General features: G+C 46.1%; 1 protein-coding gene across 1 annotated transcript in view; it reads right to left on the bottom strand.

The window, feature by feature from the left end:
- The window catches only part of Pop1 (POP1 ribonuclease P/MRP subunit), a 61,202-nt gene extending 45,081 nt beyond the window's left edge, over positions 1–16,121 (bottom strand). Inside the window, exons 1-6 of the mRNA XM_070541313.1 lie at positions 15,729–16,121; positions 15,411–15,501; positions 9,851–10,032; positions 6,420–6,650; positions 1,800–1,887; positions 277–1,263 (exon numbers count right to left, since the gene is read on the bottom strand). Coding sequence (XP_070397414.1) covers positions 277–1,263; positions 1,800–1,887; positions 6,420–6,650; positions 9,851–10,032; positions 15,411–15,501; positions 15,729–15,872 — 1,723 coding nt within the window. The 5' untranslated portion in view covers positions 15,873–16,121. The remainder of the gene's footprint in view (positions 1–276; positions 1,264–1,799; positions 1,888–6,419; positions 6,651–9,850; positions 10,033–15,410; positions 15,502–15,728) is intronic.
- Positions 16,122–19,448: the final 3,327 nt, after the last annotated feature.

The raw sequence follows: 19,448 nt of genomic DNA, 5'->3' as shown, positions 1-19,448 counted from the left end.
TTGCTGCACTTGTTGAATTTGACTTGCCAGATAATTCGACCAACTTCGTCGTTACTGTCAGGGTCGAAATAACAGAAGTTGCTTGTACTGTGCTCTTATTTTACCACTTTTCTGCCGTGTACCAAATGCAGTTCAACACACCTACCCAAATTTTCAGTTCCATTCTGGCATGTGTACACTTCGTTAGACAAGAATTGATTCAACTTTCAGCCCTAACTCTGTATAATGCAAAATCCACCATCAAAAAATCGAATGCCAGCGTCATGGGGTGCTCACAGTGGCCAGTCACCTTGGTCTTGCAGGCCGGCAAAAGGATCCGCGGGTCCCTCACAGTCCGCCCCAGGACACGGGGAAGCAGCGCCGACTCACACTCGGCGCCTTCGCTTTGCAGCCTCTCCCAGGCTGCCTCTTGTGCCTCCTTCTCATCCGCCCGCTTGTTCCACCACACGTCCGTCTCTGGTGATGCAGCTTGCAGGGATGGCACAAGCGTGTTGAGCACAGCTCCCGTCGCAAGCGGCCCCGTCAATGAGAACCTCACCATCTGTTCCTTGAGTTGCACCATCGTCACCGAGCCGTTTGTGTACACGGGCAATTGCAACACCTCGGCAACCGATGATGCATCGTCTTTTTCCAACTTTGCATTGCCAGCAGCTACCGTGAAGGCTGCCTTCTTTTCTTTGGCTTTCCTTCTTTTTGGTGACTTCGCACGGTTCTTTGTCGCCACCTTTTCCCGTTTCTGCGCTCTGTGGGAACTGGTCGTCGATGTCTTCCTTTCAGATTCTGCCCTGTATGCAGAAACTGTTGATGGCTGGTCAGGTTTGGTTCTCTCCTTTGTAATCGGGCTATCCTCTGCTTCTTCCATTGACTCATAGTTTGCCACAGGTGCCAAGCCTCCACCCTTCATATGTTGAGAGTCACCAGCTGTAGCTCCTTCAGTGGACACTTGAATGCCGCTCTCACACTTTTCGCTAACACCACTGCTTTGGACTTTCACTATCGCCGCTTGTGCGGGCATAGCTTGCACCCTTCGAAGACCAAACAATGCCACCAGTTCCTCAGATACTTTGCCATGAATGGTGGGGTGCACCCAAAGCCACAGTTGACGATCACCTTCCGCATTGCCAATGCCACTCTGGTTAGCGGGAGCACGCCACAGAAACTTTGCTGGTCCAATGGCACCAAATGGGTAACAGTCACGGTGGTACAACACAACTGTGCCTTCCCGCGTTCCAGGGAGGTAAGACTTGGCTCCAAATGTGAGACCTGCAGCAGAGGAGCAATTTAATACCAACAATATTAACTTCAACACAACTGGTAGCACAAATGAACAAAGGGAAAGGCTGCCCTCCACACTACTGTAGAACAACACTGCAAACAAAACTCAATACAGGTTTCTCAGAAAGGAAAAACTTGCAGTTGGAGACAAAATCATTCTCGTTCGAGGACTAAACATGGAACTGAACGTGATAGCTGCTCCCAGAGCAATTGGAGCAGTTGTATGATCAAGTTTGTCAGATCTCGGTTGTGCACTCAGCTCGAAGATGAGAGCACCTGTAAGCGCTCCGAGCTGCATGGCGCTCTGTATTGACCAGACAAATGTGCCCTGAGCGCTCAATTTTGACCAGTCAAATGTAAACTAAACCGCGAGATCGCTCAAAAGCGACCAGTCAAACGTACTATATTAGCAACATAACGCAACAATCACTGAACCACCGCAACTGATCTGCTGACACAGGTGTGCAGTGTAACATCGCCAGAGCTTCGCACCACACAAACCATACACGAGCTGTTGCACTAACCTGCATCTGCGTTCGTCACAAGAGCCAGCTTGGAGATGAGCTCTTCTGCATTGCCAATCAGCTCGATGCAGTTGTAGTAGGACAAGTCCTGCTTAAGCAAGCAAAGAAAGAAAGAAAGTGGAGTTGCTCAGCAGACCTCAGTAATAAAATGTATTGGGCCAGTTGGGCCCGTGATTTTCACATAAAAACTGTACAGTGAAACAGGGACAAAAGAAGGTACAGAAATGAGAGACACAAGCACTCTGTGTGCGTTTCTTTCTTTTCTTTTTTTTGTGTGTGCATCACTGCTTACCTAAAGCTAACTTCAGCAGTTTAAAGGGAAGAATAAAAGTTGCCAGAGAAACATCAAATTTAGCAGAATGCATACATGATAGCTCCGAAATGCAAAATAGAAAACCCATAGAAATTATGAATGAGACATTTTCAAGTTCACTACCGCTGTCTGCATCGCGTCCAGCTGCTGCATGAACACTAGCGCCAATAATTTAGCATGCATGAAATCAATGAGCGACTCGATCGACAACAATGCACTTCGCATGAACATAGGGGTTAGTGTCAAGTACGGGTCATTGTCAATCTTGTTGCTTCCATTGCATAACACTGCCGCCTTACACAGCAGCGATTGTCCCGTCGGAGGCAGCACATAATGCACAATGAGGCAGCACTATCTGCACTCAGAAACTCCTCCTTCGAAGGTTTAGCTGCTTTATCATCGCTAGTGACATGCTCCCAGAGCTCGGCAATGTGAGCGGCTTCCACCGTGTTGGTTCCACTATCATGGGAGGGGGGGGGGGGGGGGGGGGGGGAGGGGGGGTTCGCCCTGGCGCACAAAGCCCACCTTTTCTATTGGTCGGCACGACACCTAGTCGCAGCCGTCATGATCACGGAGCTTCTACGTGAGCTCATACTTGCAAAACTTGCAGCTTCATCTCAAGTGACACAACATTGCGCTTTATCGGCGTCATCATCAGCTAGGCTGTCCGCTGCTGCTTTCGCGGTGCATTTCCGCACTCGCTGAGAAGGGGCAAAGGGCAGGCGGCGCTTCGTTTCTTGTTTTTTTCCCCCTCTTTACGCGTAGCACGATCCTGGTTGAAGCGGCTGGCACCATCTTGTAGTGCACTGTGCCAACTAGCGTTGTTCTTCGTGGCTTTCGCAATCAGCACATGGGCAGGGTGCGCTGCATGGTTAACGGCAGCGGATACGAACTCGTGCACGCAAACGTATTGCCCAGTCTCAGCATTGTTCATTTAAGGGGAACCTAGCAATGCAAATTTCACGATTATTCTGCTTGGAAAACACCGTCCAGAAGGCAAAATTTTGATTGTTATATCCAATATACGGTGAATAGTGCATCACTATATACAGTCAAACCGACTTATAACATTCAAATGCCACAAAAATTCCACTGCTATAACCGATAATTGTTATAACCGGCTTGCATGAAAAAATCAAAATAGGGGGATAGTAGAGTTATGAAATCTTGCCATCTGCCGCAGGTGTATTGTCCCGTTGCCGCCCTATTTTTCCAGACAACGTTGCTGATATATTATACCTTGTTTGAATTGCATCTGAATTACTGTGTGCTTGTATGGGCTACCACCACAATACGTAATCTTCATGCACTTCTTCAACTTCAAAAAGGAGCACTTCGACATGTAGCGAATGTACCTTATTTCCGTTCTACTGCGAAACTTTTTGAAAGTTATAACATAGTACGAGTAACTATCCTTTATGAGTACCGGCTACTGTATTTTTTTTCCTTCGTCTCCGAAAATTCTACAACATTTTTAAAACATACGTCACAACTTGAATGTGAAAGAAGTGATGCGCATACCTGCAGCGAAGACAGGTGGTTAGTAACATATGGGCGCACAAAATACCTCATGCAGTCACTGAGACACATCACTGTTCACTGTTCACACATATCTTCACTGTTAAATGAATTTGGGAAAGAGAATGCTATCATAAGTACCTTGACTCGAAAACAAATTGCAGCGTATTTCTGTAAACATATTTTGGAAATCTGATCTTTATATTTAGTGTAAATGTGACCCATTGTAATTGTACACCGTAACAGATCAGTATTTCATATGTTGACTTACTGCTGCCATGTGAGGGCCTTCAGGCACATTCAAGGTGTTATGTTGCAGCTTTTCGCCTGGAGGACTCGCAACAAGTTTTGTTGGAAATAAAGCAGTCCACTGATCTTGGAAAACTATAATGGCGGGGAGGCCAGTGACCCTCCCTACCACTTTCCTCCGTCTGGCTGCTTATTGTACTCACTCATTTAACTACTTCCTGAACACTCCGATTGCACGTAACAAGCCACGGCATTAAAGAATGGCACTGCTATAACAACTGCAAAGAGGGGTCACAGGTGGCAAGCGATATGCAAGCACCACCAAGGCAACACTTTGGTGGTCCCAAAAGGGGCCTTTTAAAAAATGCAAGGAGGTTGCTGCGGCAGCCTGTCTCGCTAGTATGTCGCACTGCATTGCACGAGAAAACCCTATGTCCGCCAGTCTTGCATGCTTTACATGAAGCTTGCCGACATCCTCCTCCAAGGTAACCAGACGCTCCACGTAGTGCAGCGGAAGTTTCCTTGCGAAAACAAAGCCTTGGAGGGACTGAATCATCTGCCGGGCCTCCTGTGAGGACAATGTTGAGGCCGCCTGCACTAACGCGTCATTGCTGCCGTCGTCGCCATCCAATGCAAGCACGTTTGTGACGATCGCCTCATCGGTTATCATTTAGTTTCCAAATCTATAGCCGTGCGCTTTCTTTTCACCAGCAACGTCGTGCATTGCCGATTATCAGCAGGCAGATCAGCCATCTTCCATTTCGGCGGCGAGTCAAAAGGGGCTGAAAAACCACATGGCCAGGAACGATTTCGATGCAACCAACAAAGACGAACACGGGCGCTTAAGCTGTTTGCAGAACTGTGCTGAATGAGCAGCCAGCAAGCAAGATGTGAGCAGCGCAGTTGGCGCGGTCCATTCGTGTTTCGGAGGGTGAGTTGGCGTAGATCTATAGGCGCAGCCTATTCGAGTTTGGAGGGATGGAAGGGCGACAGGAGAGACGTGCGCGGAGAAGGCTGGGAAATGATTGCTCGGCAGCCGTTGGAGCAGTGGGCCATCGTGTAGTGGCTCAAATTTCTGGTTTTCCTTTATTCTTTTCAAGGATTTCGCATTTCCCTATTTTTCAGCTCGGACACTGAGCCGGCAGACTTCATCATTACAAATGATTATGGGCATTGGTGCATTGCAGTAAGCGGGTTCTTTCACCATGCAAGACATACAAAAGTTGACGGTGCAGCAGCTTCTCATTGTTATACCCAATATATTGTTAAAACGGTATTGTCATAAGTGGGTTTGGCTGTATGTGTTTTTTTTTCTCATAGCCCTCATGTATAAGTTGACACTCTTAATTCGATTCATCATTATAATTGATATATCGTTACAGAGATAGACCTCGATATAACGAAATAGGTAAAATTGGGAATCTACTTCGTTATAGAGAAATTTCGTTGTGGTGAAAGTCGACCTTTCTGCAAATAAGTGAAGTCGCCGATCTATTTTTTTTTACACAGGAAGAGGACGCAGAATTTTCCAAATTATCGGGCTGTCGAAAAAAAGCAAATTTGAATGAGAAAACAATTAATTTTCACGCATTTTGGAGTCGGCGACAAATGATATGGCTTAATGCCCGTCAATTGTACCTTCACATTGGCAGTACGAATTAAGTGAAGCCAACCACGCTTTTGCGTGTAGTGGGGAGTGAATGCTTCCTCTGCCTGCCTCTCAACAGCTCTTCCTCGAAACTCAGTAATACAGAGCCTCCAATACTAAACGTGGCAACGCAGTAAGACAGCTTACCTGACTGATGCCACACCATCTCCCCACACCCACTCATTGCACAGAGGCAGATTATCTCTGAAGTAGGGTGCCCAGATGCTATGTGCTCAGCAGCACTTACAGCCATGCAGCCACGGCCCAGACAGACACCAATTTACCTCCTCACCTACACCCCCCCCCCCCCTGGCCATCACATGCGCTTGATCATGTTACCGCGAGCTCACCTCCCCTTCTTTCCCTCTGCTCACAAGGGAAGGTGGCAGTCGAGAAGCCACTATCTCGCTTGTCTTGTCTCACCCTCGCACACTTTCACTTGAACCTAAAGCACAAAGTGCATGGGGCGCAATAGGATCTTATCGCACCTGGAAGTTATACAGAACGTGATATGGCTCCACTTCAGTGGTGGCTCTCGTGGAGCAGCCCCTGGTGATTTGAGAGGTGTGTTTGCAAACAGCCGCTTGTAATTCAACCATTTGGCCATCTGCCTCCACCGAAGTTTCCATTTATTGTCTCAGCATTCCTTTGTGGAGGAAGTTAAATGTCGTTATGTTGAAATAGCACACAAACATACTTAGTTAAATTGAGGTTCTAAATACGTGGTGTTCTATGGACAAGAGGTTATGAAAAGTTAAATACTTCGTAATATTGAGAATTTTGTTATATGGAAGATTGTTATATTGAGGTTTAACTGTATGTGGTATCGTTATAAGTGGACTGCACTGTATATGACAAAGATGCCACATGCGAGCTCTGAATACGTGCTTACATGGAGCAAGACATGCTTGGCACTGCCACGATAGGCTGCTCGAATGCCCTTGTCTGTCGGGTGGAGCGGCACACGGTAGCCCCACAGGTCGGCCATCTTGAAACGTTTGGCGTGCCAGATGTGCGTCTCGAGCCAGACGTGACGCCGCTGACGCCGCGCATACTCTGCCAGCAGGTTGCGTGGCCGACGGCGGTGCTTACGGCTGGGACGCTTGCCCTTGGGTGGGTCAGGCTGCAGTGGTGCAATGCGACTATTAATGAAATGTCACTGCAAAACAACAAAGCCCAAATGGCTAACAGCACATTCAAATGGCCACATCTTAGTGATCCAAGAAGGTAAGTTGAACAGCAAGGGAGAATGTAAGTTTCGTGAGGTGAAGGGTTGCTGTCCACCCAAACACAGCACAAAAGTACAGAGGTCTCTTGCGATGTTTCACAGCTCAGCAAAAAACCTTTCTAATCCTAGGAAACAGACCAGGATGAAATTTTCAACTGTGAATTGTTATTTACAAGATACCAATGTAGCCTTTCTTTTGTCCTATATTCAGTTAAACCACTTGCCCTGCCCTCCCCTACCCCTCTTTTCTTTCTGAGCACTGTGTAGCCCTCACAACCACACTTTGAAGCCCTGCTGCTTCCAGCGCATCTGCCAGTACTAGCCAAAGATTGTCTCTGGAGGGACGGCAACCAGAACATGGCTTCTGTTCTATCACAAGTTGCCAGCTACGAGTTCATACGTGTTGCCGTAAAGCGCAAAATGTGGTGCTTCTTTCTAAAGAAAGTTGTAGAAACTCTCCCACAAGCAATTATGTCAACAGTTATGAGGGGCCCTGAAACACTTTTCTAACTAATCATAGAATAGCCTCACTAAATAGTACATCGTGCCACGAATCTCATGCCACAAACATTTTTTGAATCCTTCAACTATTAGTGCATTCATTGCACCGATATCGGGGTTTCCCTCTCTTTTCGTCTTTGCTGGCGCACTAGAATCTACACAGTGGAGAAGTCAAGAGGGCAAAGCCCCGGCCTAAAGTTGAGAGTCGTGGTGGTGAAAGGGCTTGTCGTGGCGCCCCATTGGCGGTAACAGTAAACTGTGCTACACAGCATGCCGCCGCCACGTCGGAGGCCATGCACAGCAACACAGTGCAAAGATAAAATTATATTGTCTGTTTTTTTTTTAGATTGTAAACATACGCATTTTTCATTTATTTAACTCAAAATAAACAATCATGTATTAGTGAAAATGTTCTCGCAATCAGGAAATCGGTCAATAATATTAGTCGGCGAATTGCTTTCGATTAGCTTTCAATGACGACATTGCGAATGCAAGCAAGCATCTGTTCATTGCTTTTGACATGGGATTGTAATTCTGTTGCATTTATTGCAATATTTGGCTCGCTGGAGCCTCATTAACAAATTGGCAACGTGTTTTTACTATGTTCAAAAAGTGTTTCAGGGCCCTCTTGACAAGCATGAAGAATGTGAAAGATATCTCAATTCGACAGTAAAGTTGGTCTCGAAATACTGGACCTGATATCAATGACAGTAATGCGACATGATATAGCAAAATTTTCTGATGGTGTAGTAATAAGGCTTAGTAAGGCATCACAACATTGCTCAACAGGGGAAATAATAAACAAGAGGCTGTGCTCTCGTGCGGCAGCGGTAGCAATGGAACAAGTCAGCATAATGTTACATAATGACATATCCATCTTATTGGTATCAAAACCAAGCTTAGTTTTTCTAAACTTGTTTATTATACCGGGTGTTTTCTTTAAACGAAACAATTTATTAAAATTGCCTGTGGCAGTTAGCATAATTCCAGTCACTGAGGTAGATTACACTAAAGGTGCACATTACATGCATGAGGAATCGAAATGCATAACTGACTCATTAAAATAATTATTAACATTTTTATTTAATTACTTTATGGCACATATTGCATTCTACAAATAGCACCCAGTGAGTTCACAAGGCGTATCCACTTGGAACAAATTTTCAGGATGGCATGAGTTTCACGACATCCATTCCCAAACTGTAATGGTGAATTCAAATGACAGATTCGGAGTGGCCGACGAACTCTCCGCCAAAGCACTCCGTTATGGTGGAGGGCCGCAGAATGAAATCTGTGGCTGAAAGACAGGCACTCATGCCAGGGCAATTGGCAGGGGGCACTAGCGTACATCCGCTTTTGAAAGCGGCCAGCATTCCCCACGTTTTTTTCGTCTATTTCCGCTTAAACTCGCGCAAGCATTGTGTTTAGAAGTTGTCTTTTCAGCCTCCTGGAGCTCTAATGGAAGTCACACCACATGCAAGACTGCTTCTCTCGTCCATCATGATTGTGTGTCGGAAACATCGGAGACGCAGCGAAGCCTGCAATCATTTCTGTGTTTCATCAACAAAAGTAAAGGCTGTGAAAATGCGAACTTCTGAAAAGGATCTATTGTTACCTCTTCATCCGAATACCGGCGAACAACGTCGTTGACGAAACACGCAAGTTTCGGTCTCTTGGTCGGCAGCCAAACCACGACGTCGAAAGTTTTCTTGAATACACTAGCTACCGAAGCGCTTTCGTCGCTTGAGTCACCGCTGGTCGATTCGTAATGTGAGAGCAGATGAATCATCGCTCCCCGCAAGCAATAAAGGCACAAGTTAACGATGCAAAGCGCCGGTCATTTTTTACGAGAGACCAGGATTCGCGTTCATGGGCGCGCATGCCATAGCGGTTTGTTGCCTGTGGGTGGGCTGACATCAAGCAACTTCCGGTTGGCTCCATCAGTTCTTGCAGAATAGAGCACTGCTCTATGGAGCAGATCTAGTGGCAGAGCTGCTCCCTATCCACCAATAAAAGATACCAGAGGCACTCTGAATCTCCCCATGGAATAGACTTGCTCCGCGAGGAGCAGAAAAGGCTACCTACTACCGAAGTGCTTCGAATCTGCTATTGGAGTTCACCATAAGAAATGCAAGGGTGTTAGTTACTCCTGTGCCTTTTTCTGCAGTCACGGTGCATACTTCAAAAAACATGGATATGCCTCACAAGCTCAAGGGCTACATTTAAAAAAGTTTTAATATAGTAATTAATTTAAAAGTTAACTGGTGAATTATTCATTAGGGAATCAAGTATTTCAATTTCTTGTGCAACTAATGCCATCAGTGTCGAGTAATCCAGCCCAACCTACAATTATGATATTAGTTACAAGACGCATTTTTTAAGAAATCCTGTATGGTAAAAAAAATGTATAGCAAATTATGTAGAGTGCTCAGACACTAGCCAATATTTTTTAAAAAGGGGCTTAAAGGGTTCCTACCTTCATTTAACACAACTAAATGACCAATCAAAAGTGTCATGCCACTGTATCCATAACATGTTTGAACGTAAATCGAACAGCAGTTTTCTTTTTTGTCTTCTTTGTAGTTTTTACATGCCTCGTGTGCAAGCTTTTCCTGGAGGCGCTTGGGCAGGCGTCTCTTGTCGTGGCTGACTGTACGCCTCCGCATGTGACGAGGCACCTGCTGCGAGATGAGCTTCGGGTACTTGCGCTCAACATCTTTCACCAGCGACGCGATCTCGTCTGCTCGGCTTCCCAGGAATTGAAACAGCTGCACCTCTGAAATGAAGGGGACAGAAGCAAAGAACACAACATCAACAAGTATCATGGCCTAGAAGCCCAATCAATACAATTTTAATGTTGCCTTCAGGCGTGCACATCAGTTTCCTGGTCAGTCTAAACGCAAGGGACTTCCTTGGGAACCCTGTAGTCGGCGAAGCATAACCAGTAGTGAAGACATGTAACAGTACATAAAAATGCACGCTCTTGGATGTATCATAAACTTAATGTTTCTTTCAAATTGATGATGCTCTTTTCTATCAGAAATAAAATCAAGACAGACAAATATGTTGGCTTAACCCTTTCAGCGTCACCAACGTACTGGTACGTTTCTGCATTTCTATGTTGCTATGGTCCTTTTCACATTCCTTTTGTCAGACAGAAATGTGAGGACCACACCAAGAGAGCATTTGTCATTATTCGTGTCACTTTTTCATTTCTGCAAAACCAAAAACAAACCACTGTATTCGTTTTATAATATTGTTACGAAGAGGAAGCCCAATGCACAAATGTATGCACAACTATTTACATGGGGAAAAGTTTGTGGTAACTGCGCAGGCTGGTACAAAGGTCACAGCTCTAGGAGACAGTGTACCACTCCCTCTTCGTCTCCCTTTTGTGCGCACAGTCCTGTCTAAATGTATCGTAATATAACCTCCGAGGGCTGAAGCGCTGTCCCGGCGCTTCTTATAATGATGGTGAACTAGGTGAAATGGGTCGTGTGGACAACGCCAGATTGTGGCTGGCATGAGGACAGCATGTCTTCAACTAGGGCGATCTTGATCTAATTGTCGCAATACCCGGTAGGGCACAGTAGGGCGCAGTATAGCTTGACAGCAGTTTTTTGGACAGGCCGACATGGCGACTTGAAGTCCACAGATGAATGAGATTTCTGGGAGAGAACTGAAGGTTCTGGTGGCGACTGCTGTAGCAAGTCTTTTATGACACCTGAATCGTTGCAAATTGATCAAAATTGAAATTGATTGAGAATCACGTCTTGAAGTAAAAGGTCTGCTACATCTGTAGCACAGCTGGTGGGCAGGGCACGTGTAATAGCATAGTGGGTCGCATAGTCTGTGACAACGGCTATCCATTTGTTCCCTTTTATGGATGTGAAGAAGGGGCCAAGAACGTCTATGCCGACATGGAAGGCTCCATGGGAACATAGATTGGATGGAGGTGGCCAGCAGGTTGCGCATGGCCTCTTTCGATGCTGGCAAAGGTCGCAAGCCACAATGTAACGTTGCACAAAGCGGTAAAGGTCTGGCCAGAAGAAGTGACGTTGAACTTTGCCATAAGTGTGGGAGATGCCAAGGTGTCCGGCAGTGGGTGCGTCGTGGAGCTCAGCAAGAACAGTAGAACGGAGATGACAAGAAACAACTAGCAGTAAATCTAGTCCATCAGAGCTGATGTCGCATTGATAAAGAACATCGAGCGCAAACATTCTGGTTGAGCAATCTGATTGTCCTGAAGTCAAGTGATCAATGATCGACCGGAGAGAGTTCTCCTTTAGCTGCTCAGTAACAATGTCATGAAAGTCATAAATGGCCACAAGGCAAGTGTCGGCACCTTGTTCGTCGTTGGTAGGAGGATTGACGGGATGACGAGACAAGCAGTCGGTGTCCAGACGTCCTGGTGATCAAAAAAGAGTGGCCAGGCTTGTACATCACAACGAAAGAATACTCCTGAAGGCTTAGTGCCCAGCGACCAAGGTGGCCAGTCAGGTCTTTCAGTGACGATAGCCAGCACAGTAACTCAGGGGACCAATTGCAATGCATGCTCACTGACCTGGAGAGGCAAAGCAGAAGAGTGGGTCTAAAAATTAATCTGCAGAAAACTAAAGTAATGCTTAACAGTCTCGGAAGAGAACAGCAATTTACAATAGGCAGCAAGGCACTGGAAGTCGTAAGGGAATACATCTACTTAGGGCATGTAGTGACAGCGGATCCGGATCGTGAGACGGAAATAATCAGAAGAGTAAGAATGGGCTGAGGTGCATTTGGCAGGCATTCTCAGATCATGAACAGCAGGTTGCCATTATCCCTCAAGAGAAAAGTATATAATAGCTGTGTCTTACCAGTACTCACCTACGGGGCAGAAACCTGGAGGCTTACGAAAAGGGTTCTACTCAAATTGAGGACGGCGCAACGAGCTATGGAAAGAAGAATGATAGGTGTAACGTTAAGGGATAACAAAAGAGCAGATTGGGTGAGGGAACAAACGCGAGTTAATGACATCTTAGTTGAAATCAAGAAAAAGAAATGGGCATGGGCAGGACATGTAATGAGGAGGGAAGATAACCGATGGTCATTAAGGGTTACGGACTGGATCCCAAGGGAAGGGAAGCGTAGCAGGGGATGGCAGAAAGTTAGGTGGGCGGATGAGATTAAGAAGTTTGCAGGCACGGCATGGCCACAATTAGTACATGACCGGGGTTGTTGGAGAAGTATGGGAGAGGCCTTTGCCCTGCAGTGGCCGTAACCAGGCTGATGATGATGATGATGAGCCAGCACAGGGCATGGTGGTCTGTGATGACAGAAAATGGGCGGCCAAACAAGTAAGGGCGAAATTTAGCCAACACCCACACCAGAACTAGGCACTCGCGCTCAATGCTACAAAAACTGCGCTCTGAAGGGGACAAGAGGCGACTGGCATAGGCAATAATGCACTTGACTCCATTTTGCTGTTGGGCGAGGACAGCACCTATGCCATGGCCACTGGCGTCTGTGCGAACTTGAGGTGGTGCAGATGGATCGAAGTGACCTAATATCGGAGGCATTGTCAACAAGCGGAAGAGGGTATAGAAGGCGTCAGCTTGTTCACGGCCCCAAAAGAACAGTGTCTTTTTTGAGAAAGTCAGTCAGTGGCTGGGTGATATCCACAAAACTTTAGCAAAACGGTGAAAATAGGAGCGTAAGCCCACGAAGCTGTGCACATCTTTTGCTGAGCAGGGCACAGGAAAGTTCTTGACTGCGTGAATTTTATCAAGGTCAGGATGTATACCGGCAGCACTTAGAAGGTGGCCAAGAATGTTGACTTTTCACTGTCCAAAATGGTACTAGAACAGTTAAATAAAAGGCCAGCTTCCCTAAAGACTTCAAGAATAGTGGCTAAGCGACTCAGATGGCTGTCAAATGTAGAGGAAAATAGGATTCGAAAGTTGCTGGGGCATTACAAAGTCCGAAAGGTATAACCTTAAAATGGTAAAGGCCATCCAGTGTAACGAACGCGATCTTCTCACAGTTGAATTGATCAATCGAGATCTGCCAATAACCAGATCGGAGGTCAATTGAAGAGAACTACTTCGACCTGTGAAGATAGTCGTGAGCATCATCAATCCGCAGGAGAGGGTGCACATCCTTTTTCGTTATCTGGTTCAGCTGACAGTACTCAACACAAAATCACCAGCTGCCATCCTTCTCTTTGACCAAGACAACCGGCGATGCCCAACGACTTGAAAAGGGCTCAATTACACTTTTGGTTAGTATCTTGTCTACTTCAGCTTGGATAACGTGGCGTTCTGTGCGAGACATGCGATAATGTCGTCGGCAGATAGGACTAGCAGCACCAGTGTCAATCTTATGGGTCACAACGGAAGTCTGTCCCAGCAGGCGATCCTCAAAAAAGTCACGATAAGACACCAGGACGTAACAAAGATCCGCAGCTTGTTCAGGTTGAGCGATCATCTTCAAAAATATGCCGAGATCGGACATTACGGAACTGATCAGACAGCATGTGCCTGCAGATGAGCACAGAACATCTAATACAAAGATGATGGTATTGCCGATGGGAGAAGTGTTGCCGAGCGACATGCCTTTGGGCATATCTTGTGTACGTAAACCAATATTTAAAACAGGAAGAAATATACGGTTATCGGCGATAGTCACAATGGTATGAGGAAGGGCAACTGTGAGTAGCAGGACATTGACATTAGGAGTCAGCACATAGTCGCCGTCAGTAACAGATGGGAACCACGTCAAAGGCTTGGGGCAGCAACCGTACAGGCAGCTTGAGTTGGAGGAGGCTAGACTGCTTGGCAACCGTGAACAATAGCGCCGTGCAGTCATACCATCAGTGGCTTGGCTTGCACCTGGATATGGCAAAAACCGTCGTCTGGATGAGGGCTGTTTGAGAACAGCATCGAAGACCAGTGGTTGCAACAGTATCGGGCGACGTGACCAACGTGGTGACAACTGAAGCAAATAGGTCAGTCATCCTGTGTTCACCACTCTGCCATGTTGCAAGTACTTTGAGGGATTCATTAATTTTGAGCATGCACGAGCGAAGGATGTTTGGTTGGCTGGGAACTGGCCATGATGCAAACTGATTGCAAGCCGACATTGGTGAATTCCTGGCGCACAATAGCCTAAACAACGAGAACCACATGAGCGCATGTATTGTTGACAGGTCGGTACAGAGCCACGGGACACATGGCTTCCAGCTTACTATGCACAATCTTCGTCAGCTGCTCTGAAGGCTACTCCTGCCGCGAAGGAGAGTCCTGTCGGTCTTCACAAACAATGTTGAAGCTGTATTGGGAAGCCGTGCAAACGACTGATAGATACAGCAGCTTTTCACCTGCTCGAAATGCTTGCACTCCCGTGATTATGTCATTAACCGAAGTACAGTTCTTCTAAATGAGTGAATTGAAGGCGTCATCAGCGATACCTTTTAAGACATGCCCAACTTTTATTTTTCTCACCATAGGTAGAGAAAATGTTCGGTTTACTGCATCTTACACACGCTAAGATCAAGAACTCCCAACACAGAATATTTTTCCTTAGTAGATACTTACAGTAAACGTCTTCCATAAGGAAAAATTGTTTAGGCTCCTGTTATCGTGTTGTCAATTATTCTTACTTATCAGAGTAGGACCTGTATCAACTTGAAACAGGCAATAAGTTCTCCTAATGATCTACACATGTTGAGCCTCAAGTTTATCAGAGATTACACTTGGAGTGTACAAATCATAGCCGGCATAATTCTCAGCTTCTTACAAGTATGCATTACGTGATTACTCTAAGTGAAATGTTCTATAAAGAGCCCAATGTATTTTACTTGGGGTTCGGTTTGGAGCAGCAGGCATTTGCAAAGGTGAGAGAGACAACTGAAAAAAAAAAAAAGTTTCACGCACGTTTGCGGCGCGATTTCTAAAGCATACGAACTCAATTTAATGACGACATATTTCATTTACGGAAGTTAAAGGACACAATCGAGGCACCATTCCATGCATGTAAACAGACTTTGTCAGTGTGTTGCTGACGTAGTTAAGTTTACAAAGAGTTGATCTTGTTTATTGAAAACAACAAGAACACTTTGCAAATCTGCGCGTAAGAACAACCATTGCAGAGTTCGAAGTGAAAAGCGTTGACACATACCTCGTGGCACTTTCACGTCTTCTACCTCCGAGGCCTCTTCTAGACGTGGCTTCTTGGATTCACCACATGCTTTGCCATCCTCAGCTGCTCGCTGAAATGACAATAATTGTCGGGTCAGTAGACTGAATAAAGTGTCCCGTTGAGCAGCGAATTCAGGTGCAAACTTTACGCGAACACTCAATTTAAATATATATATATATATATTTCTCGCAATAAGTACTTGAAGGTGAAGCCTCCCCGTGCGACCAGTGTATTGGCTCACATAAATGTAGGGCTGACGGGCGAAGTTTTTTTTTTTTTTTCGAAGCCTGTACTTACTTTTTCGGTCAGGGTCTTCCCAGAAGAAAGTTCCGTGTCTTTACTGTCACCACCCGCAAGCTTCGTCGTTTCACCGTTGACACTGGTTGGTGAAAAAGCAACATTCTTGTAGTACTCTGCCGGGTTTTCCATTCCCGCCGGCATTTTGCATGAGCACGCTAGGATCTGGGCGATCACCTCCCGAGGCCTGCTTGAAGCTGCCGGCAATTAGGTGATCGTAAAACGATTCAAATACGACAAGCGCTCGGCACTAGCTCAGTGTTCTGGCCATTTCTGCAACAATTTCGTCATAGCCTAGCCGTACTCTGAGAGAAAGTTTGAATAAATAAGCTGCGCAGAGTACGCAACGCTAACACGTGCCGAAACAGCGCCGCCATTTTAGTCTAATCGAGAAAATGAAATATCCAATCCAAGCCATTAAACATTTTTTTCGTTTCGGTTTCGAAATCAAGCATCTGTCACAAAAGCATATCATAGTTACCATCGAGTTTATCGTTGAAGCACTTCGGTAGTATACTCTTAAAAAGGTTTGCACCCTTTGGGAGCTTATCTTGTCCCACAACTATAATCGCCATTTGCCTTTGTAACCGCTATCAATTGGGGGCGAGCTCTACCACTGCAAAAGCTGGCGCCACCATCGGCGTGACGTGTAATGAGGGATCACGTGGGCGCAGTGGCCGCGTCGGCTGCTTCGGAAGTTCCAAAGCGAGCTGAAAACGAAAGTTGAAGTCCCACCTGCGCTGCGGTTCTGATTAAGTGGTGAGGCTTTCCCGCCTTGGGTGTCTGCTTGACATTAGAAGGCATTATAATAGGTAGTGGCTGCCTTTGGAAGCGTGCAGTATGGTAGCTAGGCTACTGTTCGGTGCCGCAGTGCTGGACCAATGCCTGCTGGACGTACGCAACCGAGCCCGGTGTCAGCCTTATATTCACACGTAGCCGCAGGACAAGTAACTGCGTGAAGCTTGGCTCACGAATCTTAGAACCGGCAAACAGCCATCGGCTACAACTCGGGTATGCAGCAAGCACAGACGCGAGGAAGATTCTGCTACGGCGCCGGGACTGCCATGTTCTGCCATGACTGCCATGCCATTCAGAAAACGCGCACTGAGGCGCTCGCTCGCACTCGCTGCCCGACTAATGTTTGGTCTACGAACTTGTTGATGCTAGATACTGGCGATTTCAGTGGAATGAAAAGGTGCGGTAAGAAGCACATTAAAAGAAGCGTGGCATATATGGTCGATCATGTTTGTGTTATGAATTAACACACTGGATTACGATATAGACGCAGCGGGAAATCGTACGCTGCAGAGTACATGTAAACATTCAGTGCGACGCAACTTGATAAATATTGAAATGTCCAAGAATTTAGAAAAAATAAAAAATAATGAATCGTCGCGACGGCACATCAAAGTCGCCGTATACGCATCGAAGTCTCAATAACGAAATTATTTTTGAACAGCTCTAATAGCGTCCACTCAACAATTGTCGCTTCTGTACTGTCAAATGCTTATGTTCTGCAGCTTAAAGCTCACGGCACGGTGCGACAACGCGCTCGCAGCGAAAGCGAAACATTATTGCGCGGACATGCATGCAGACGCCGTCGGTCACTGTGAACCCGTTCGATCGCGATGCATTGAGGCGTCATCCTGTTATGCTCCATTTGGTTATACAGACAGCCCGCTATAAGAACATATTTCACATAGTTTGCTCTCAGCGTTCGACTACCTTTCACACAAGAAGCCGGTTCGGGAGACTCCATCGCGGCGATCGCCCGCAGTGGCGTTCACTGTACGTATTCTGTAAACAGATAGTACGTAAACAGATTTACCCCGCACGTCCACCAAAGTCGCGCGACCTTGTGCTCAGCAGCTCAAAACCATAGCCACTAAGCAACCACGGTGGGTCAATGAGAAGCAGGGAAATTAACAAAGGGGCTGATGCCCCCCCCCCCCCCCCCCCCCTGAATTCGGTGCCACTAAACCACCTGTCAACGTTACTATTGCTGTCAGACATCAGGGGATTAGCAGCAGACTGGAATGTGCTTTTCTGCAGATTCCACTCTTCAAATGACTGATGTGATGCACTGCACTAATTTGGCAAGACAGAGTACGGGAAGAAACAGCCTAACATGAAACATGGCACGCGTACAAAGTGATTGAGTGCACAATTTTTTGTTTAGGTACACAGCCTCCCTTCATGCACAAGGCAATGTAGAAACTTCTGCCCATAGTACTCAGGTTAAGTGAGCCTACATTAGGATGTAAAATCAGGGTGTCTACCAACCGGGAAAACCGGGTATTCTCAGGGATTTTGAGTAGTCTGGAAATACTCAGGGAATTTATGCTTCTATCAGGGAAAATTAGCTGTAATTTTATTTAAAGGGAACGAAAGTCGCTGTAATGCTGGTTTGAGTAAGAGAGAGGAATCGCAACGAATTGTCTTTGACGCCATGTCATCGGGTAGAGGAGTTGCCAGTGTACAGTCAACGGCAGACTTTCCCGATACCTGATAATTCGGACGGCTTAACGGCACCACCACGTACCCCATAGAACTTCTCTGAAAGTGTATCTGAAATTTTGGACGCAAGAACCCTTCGCTGCAATTTTCTCACTTTTTGCCGTGACCCGAGTCCGAAATAGCATTAATCAAAGCCCCCACCGCTGCCGTTTTGATTGCCTCGCCGCCTCGAACTGGCGCTCCCGCGATTCCATCGCTTGGACGTTCGGAAAGCACAATGTGTTGCATAAAACCGGTTTCGGAAAGTTAGCTTTGCCTTAGTACAATTGTGCCATGCGGTGAAGCACAAGTGTGGGAAGGGGCAATGTTTACGGAACACGTTGAGACAAAGCGGAAAAAAAAAGAAAACAAGACAAGAGAAGGAAACGAAGACAGTGCTAGTCATGTAGTTCCAACTAGCCCACCAATCTGTTCTCTTGAACACATTATGTATTCCTTAATTATACACTTGTGCACCCGTGATCTGTCACAGTAGGAGCACTGATATGCCTAATAAGGGTACTGGCAGGCCTTCAGAGCGTCTTTTGGATGTGCCTGTGGCGATTTAAACCTATAAAGGCAATAAAAGACATGCATTTTTTCTTTCGAACTGCCTGATTTCTCCGACGTTTTCGTGGCCCCTAGGGAGTTTGAAAAATCAGTCGACTGTACAACTGACCAAGATGCTTCAAATGGTCCGTGGGGCCAACACGCGGTGGAAGGAGGACGAGTACAGAAAGGACCTACGCATTGAGGAATGAACGGGGAAAGGAAGCGTGCCATCACTTCTTTCAAGGAGCTTGAGCTCAAAAAACGAAGTGGTAGCTGACACCGAGGTGCAGGTGACCATCATCCAAACCAAATAAACACTTAAAAGCAGTGAAACAAAACAGAGGCATTGTGCACGGGCTGAGAGTATGTCAAGAGAATTGAGGTGACTTTACAGCTGCTGGGAGAATCTCACTTGTTACAAAGTTTGGGCCTCTCACCAATGAGCTTACTATAAGTTGATAGAAGTAGCTCGTATTTGAATATATTCCCTTCTGTATGCATCTCCTTTTCATCCGTGTTTCAGAATGCTAGACTCAAGTTGCAATGGGTATTACCATTTATTCTGAAGATATTTTATTTGCTGTGCACTTTACTAATGCCTGCCTTGTTTTCTTTTGGAGCAAAATAAACACAGCTCCTTACTATTTAAACTGGATTGAGTCGTTTTTTATA

Source organism: Dermacentor albipictus, chromosome 6, assembly GCF_038994185.2.
Source record: "Dermacentor albipictus isolate Rhodes 1998 colony chromosome 6, USDA_Dalb.pri_finalv2, whole genome shotgun sequence".
Lineage (NCBI taxonomy): Eukaryota > Metazoa > Arthropoda > Arachnida > Ixodida > Ixodidae > Dermacentor > Dermacentor albipictus.
The sequence above is the reverse complement of the archived record's forward strand: the minus strand, read 5'-3'. Positions and strand labels throughout refer to the sequence as shown.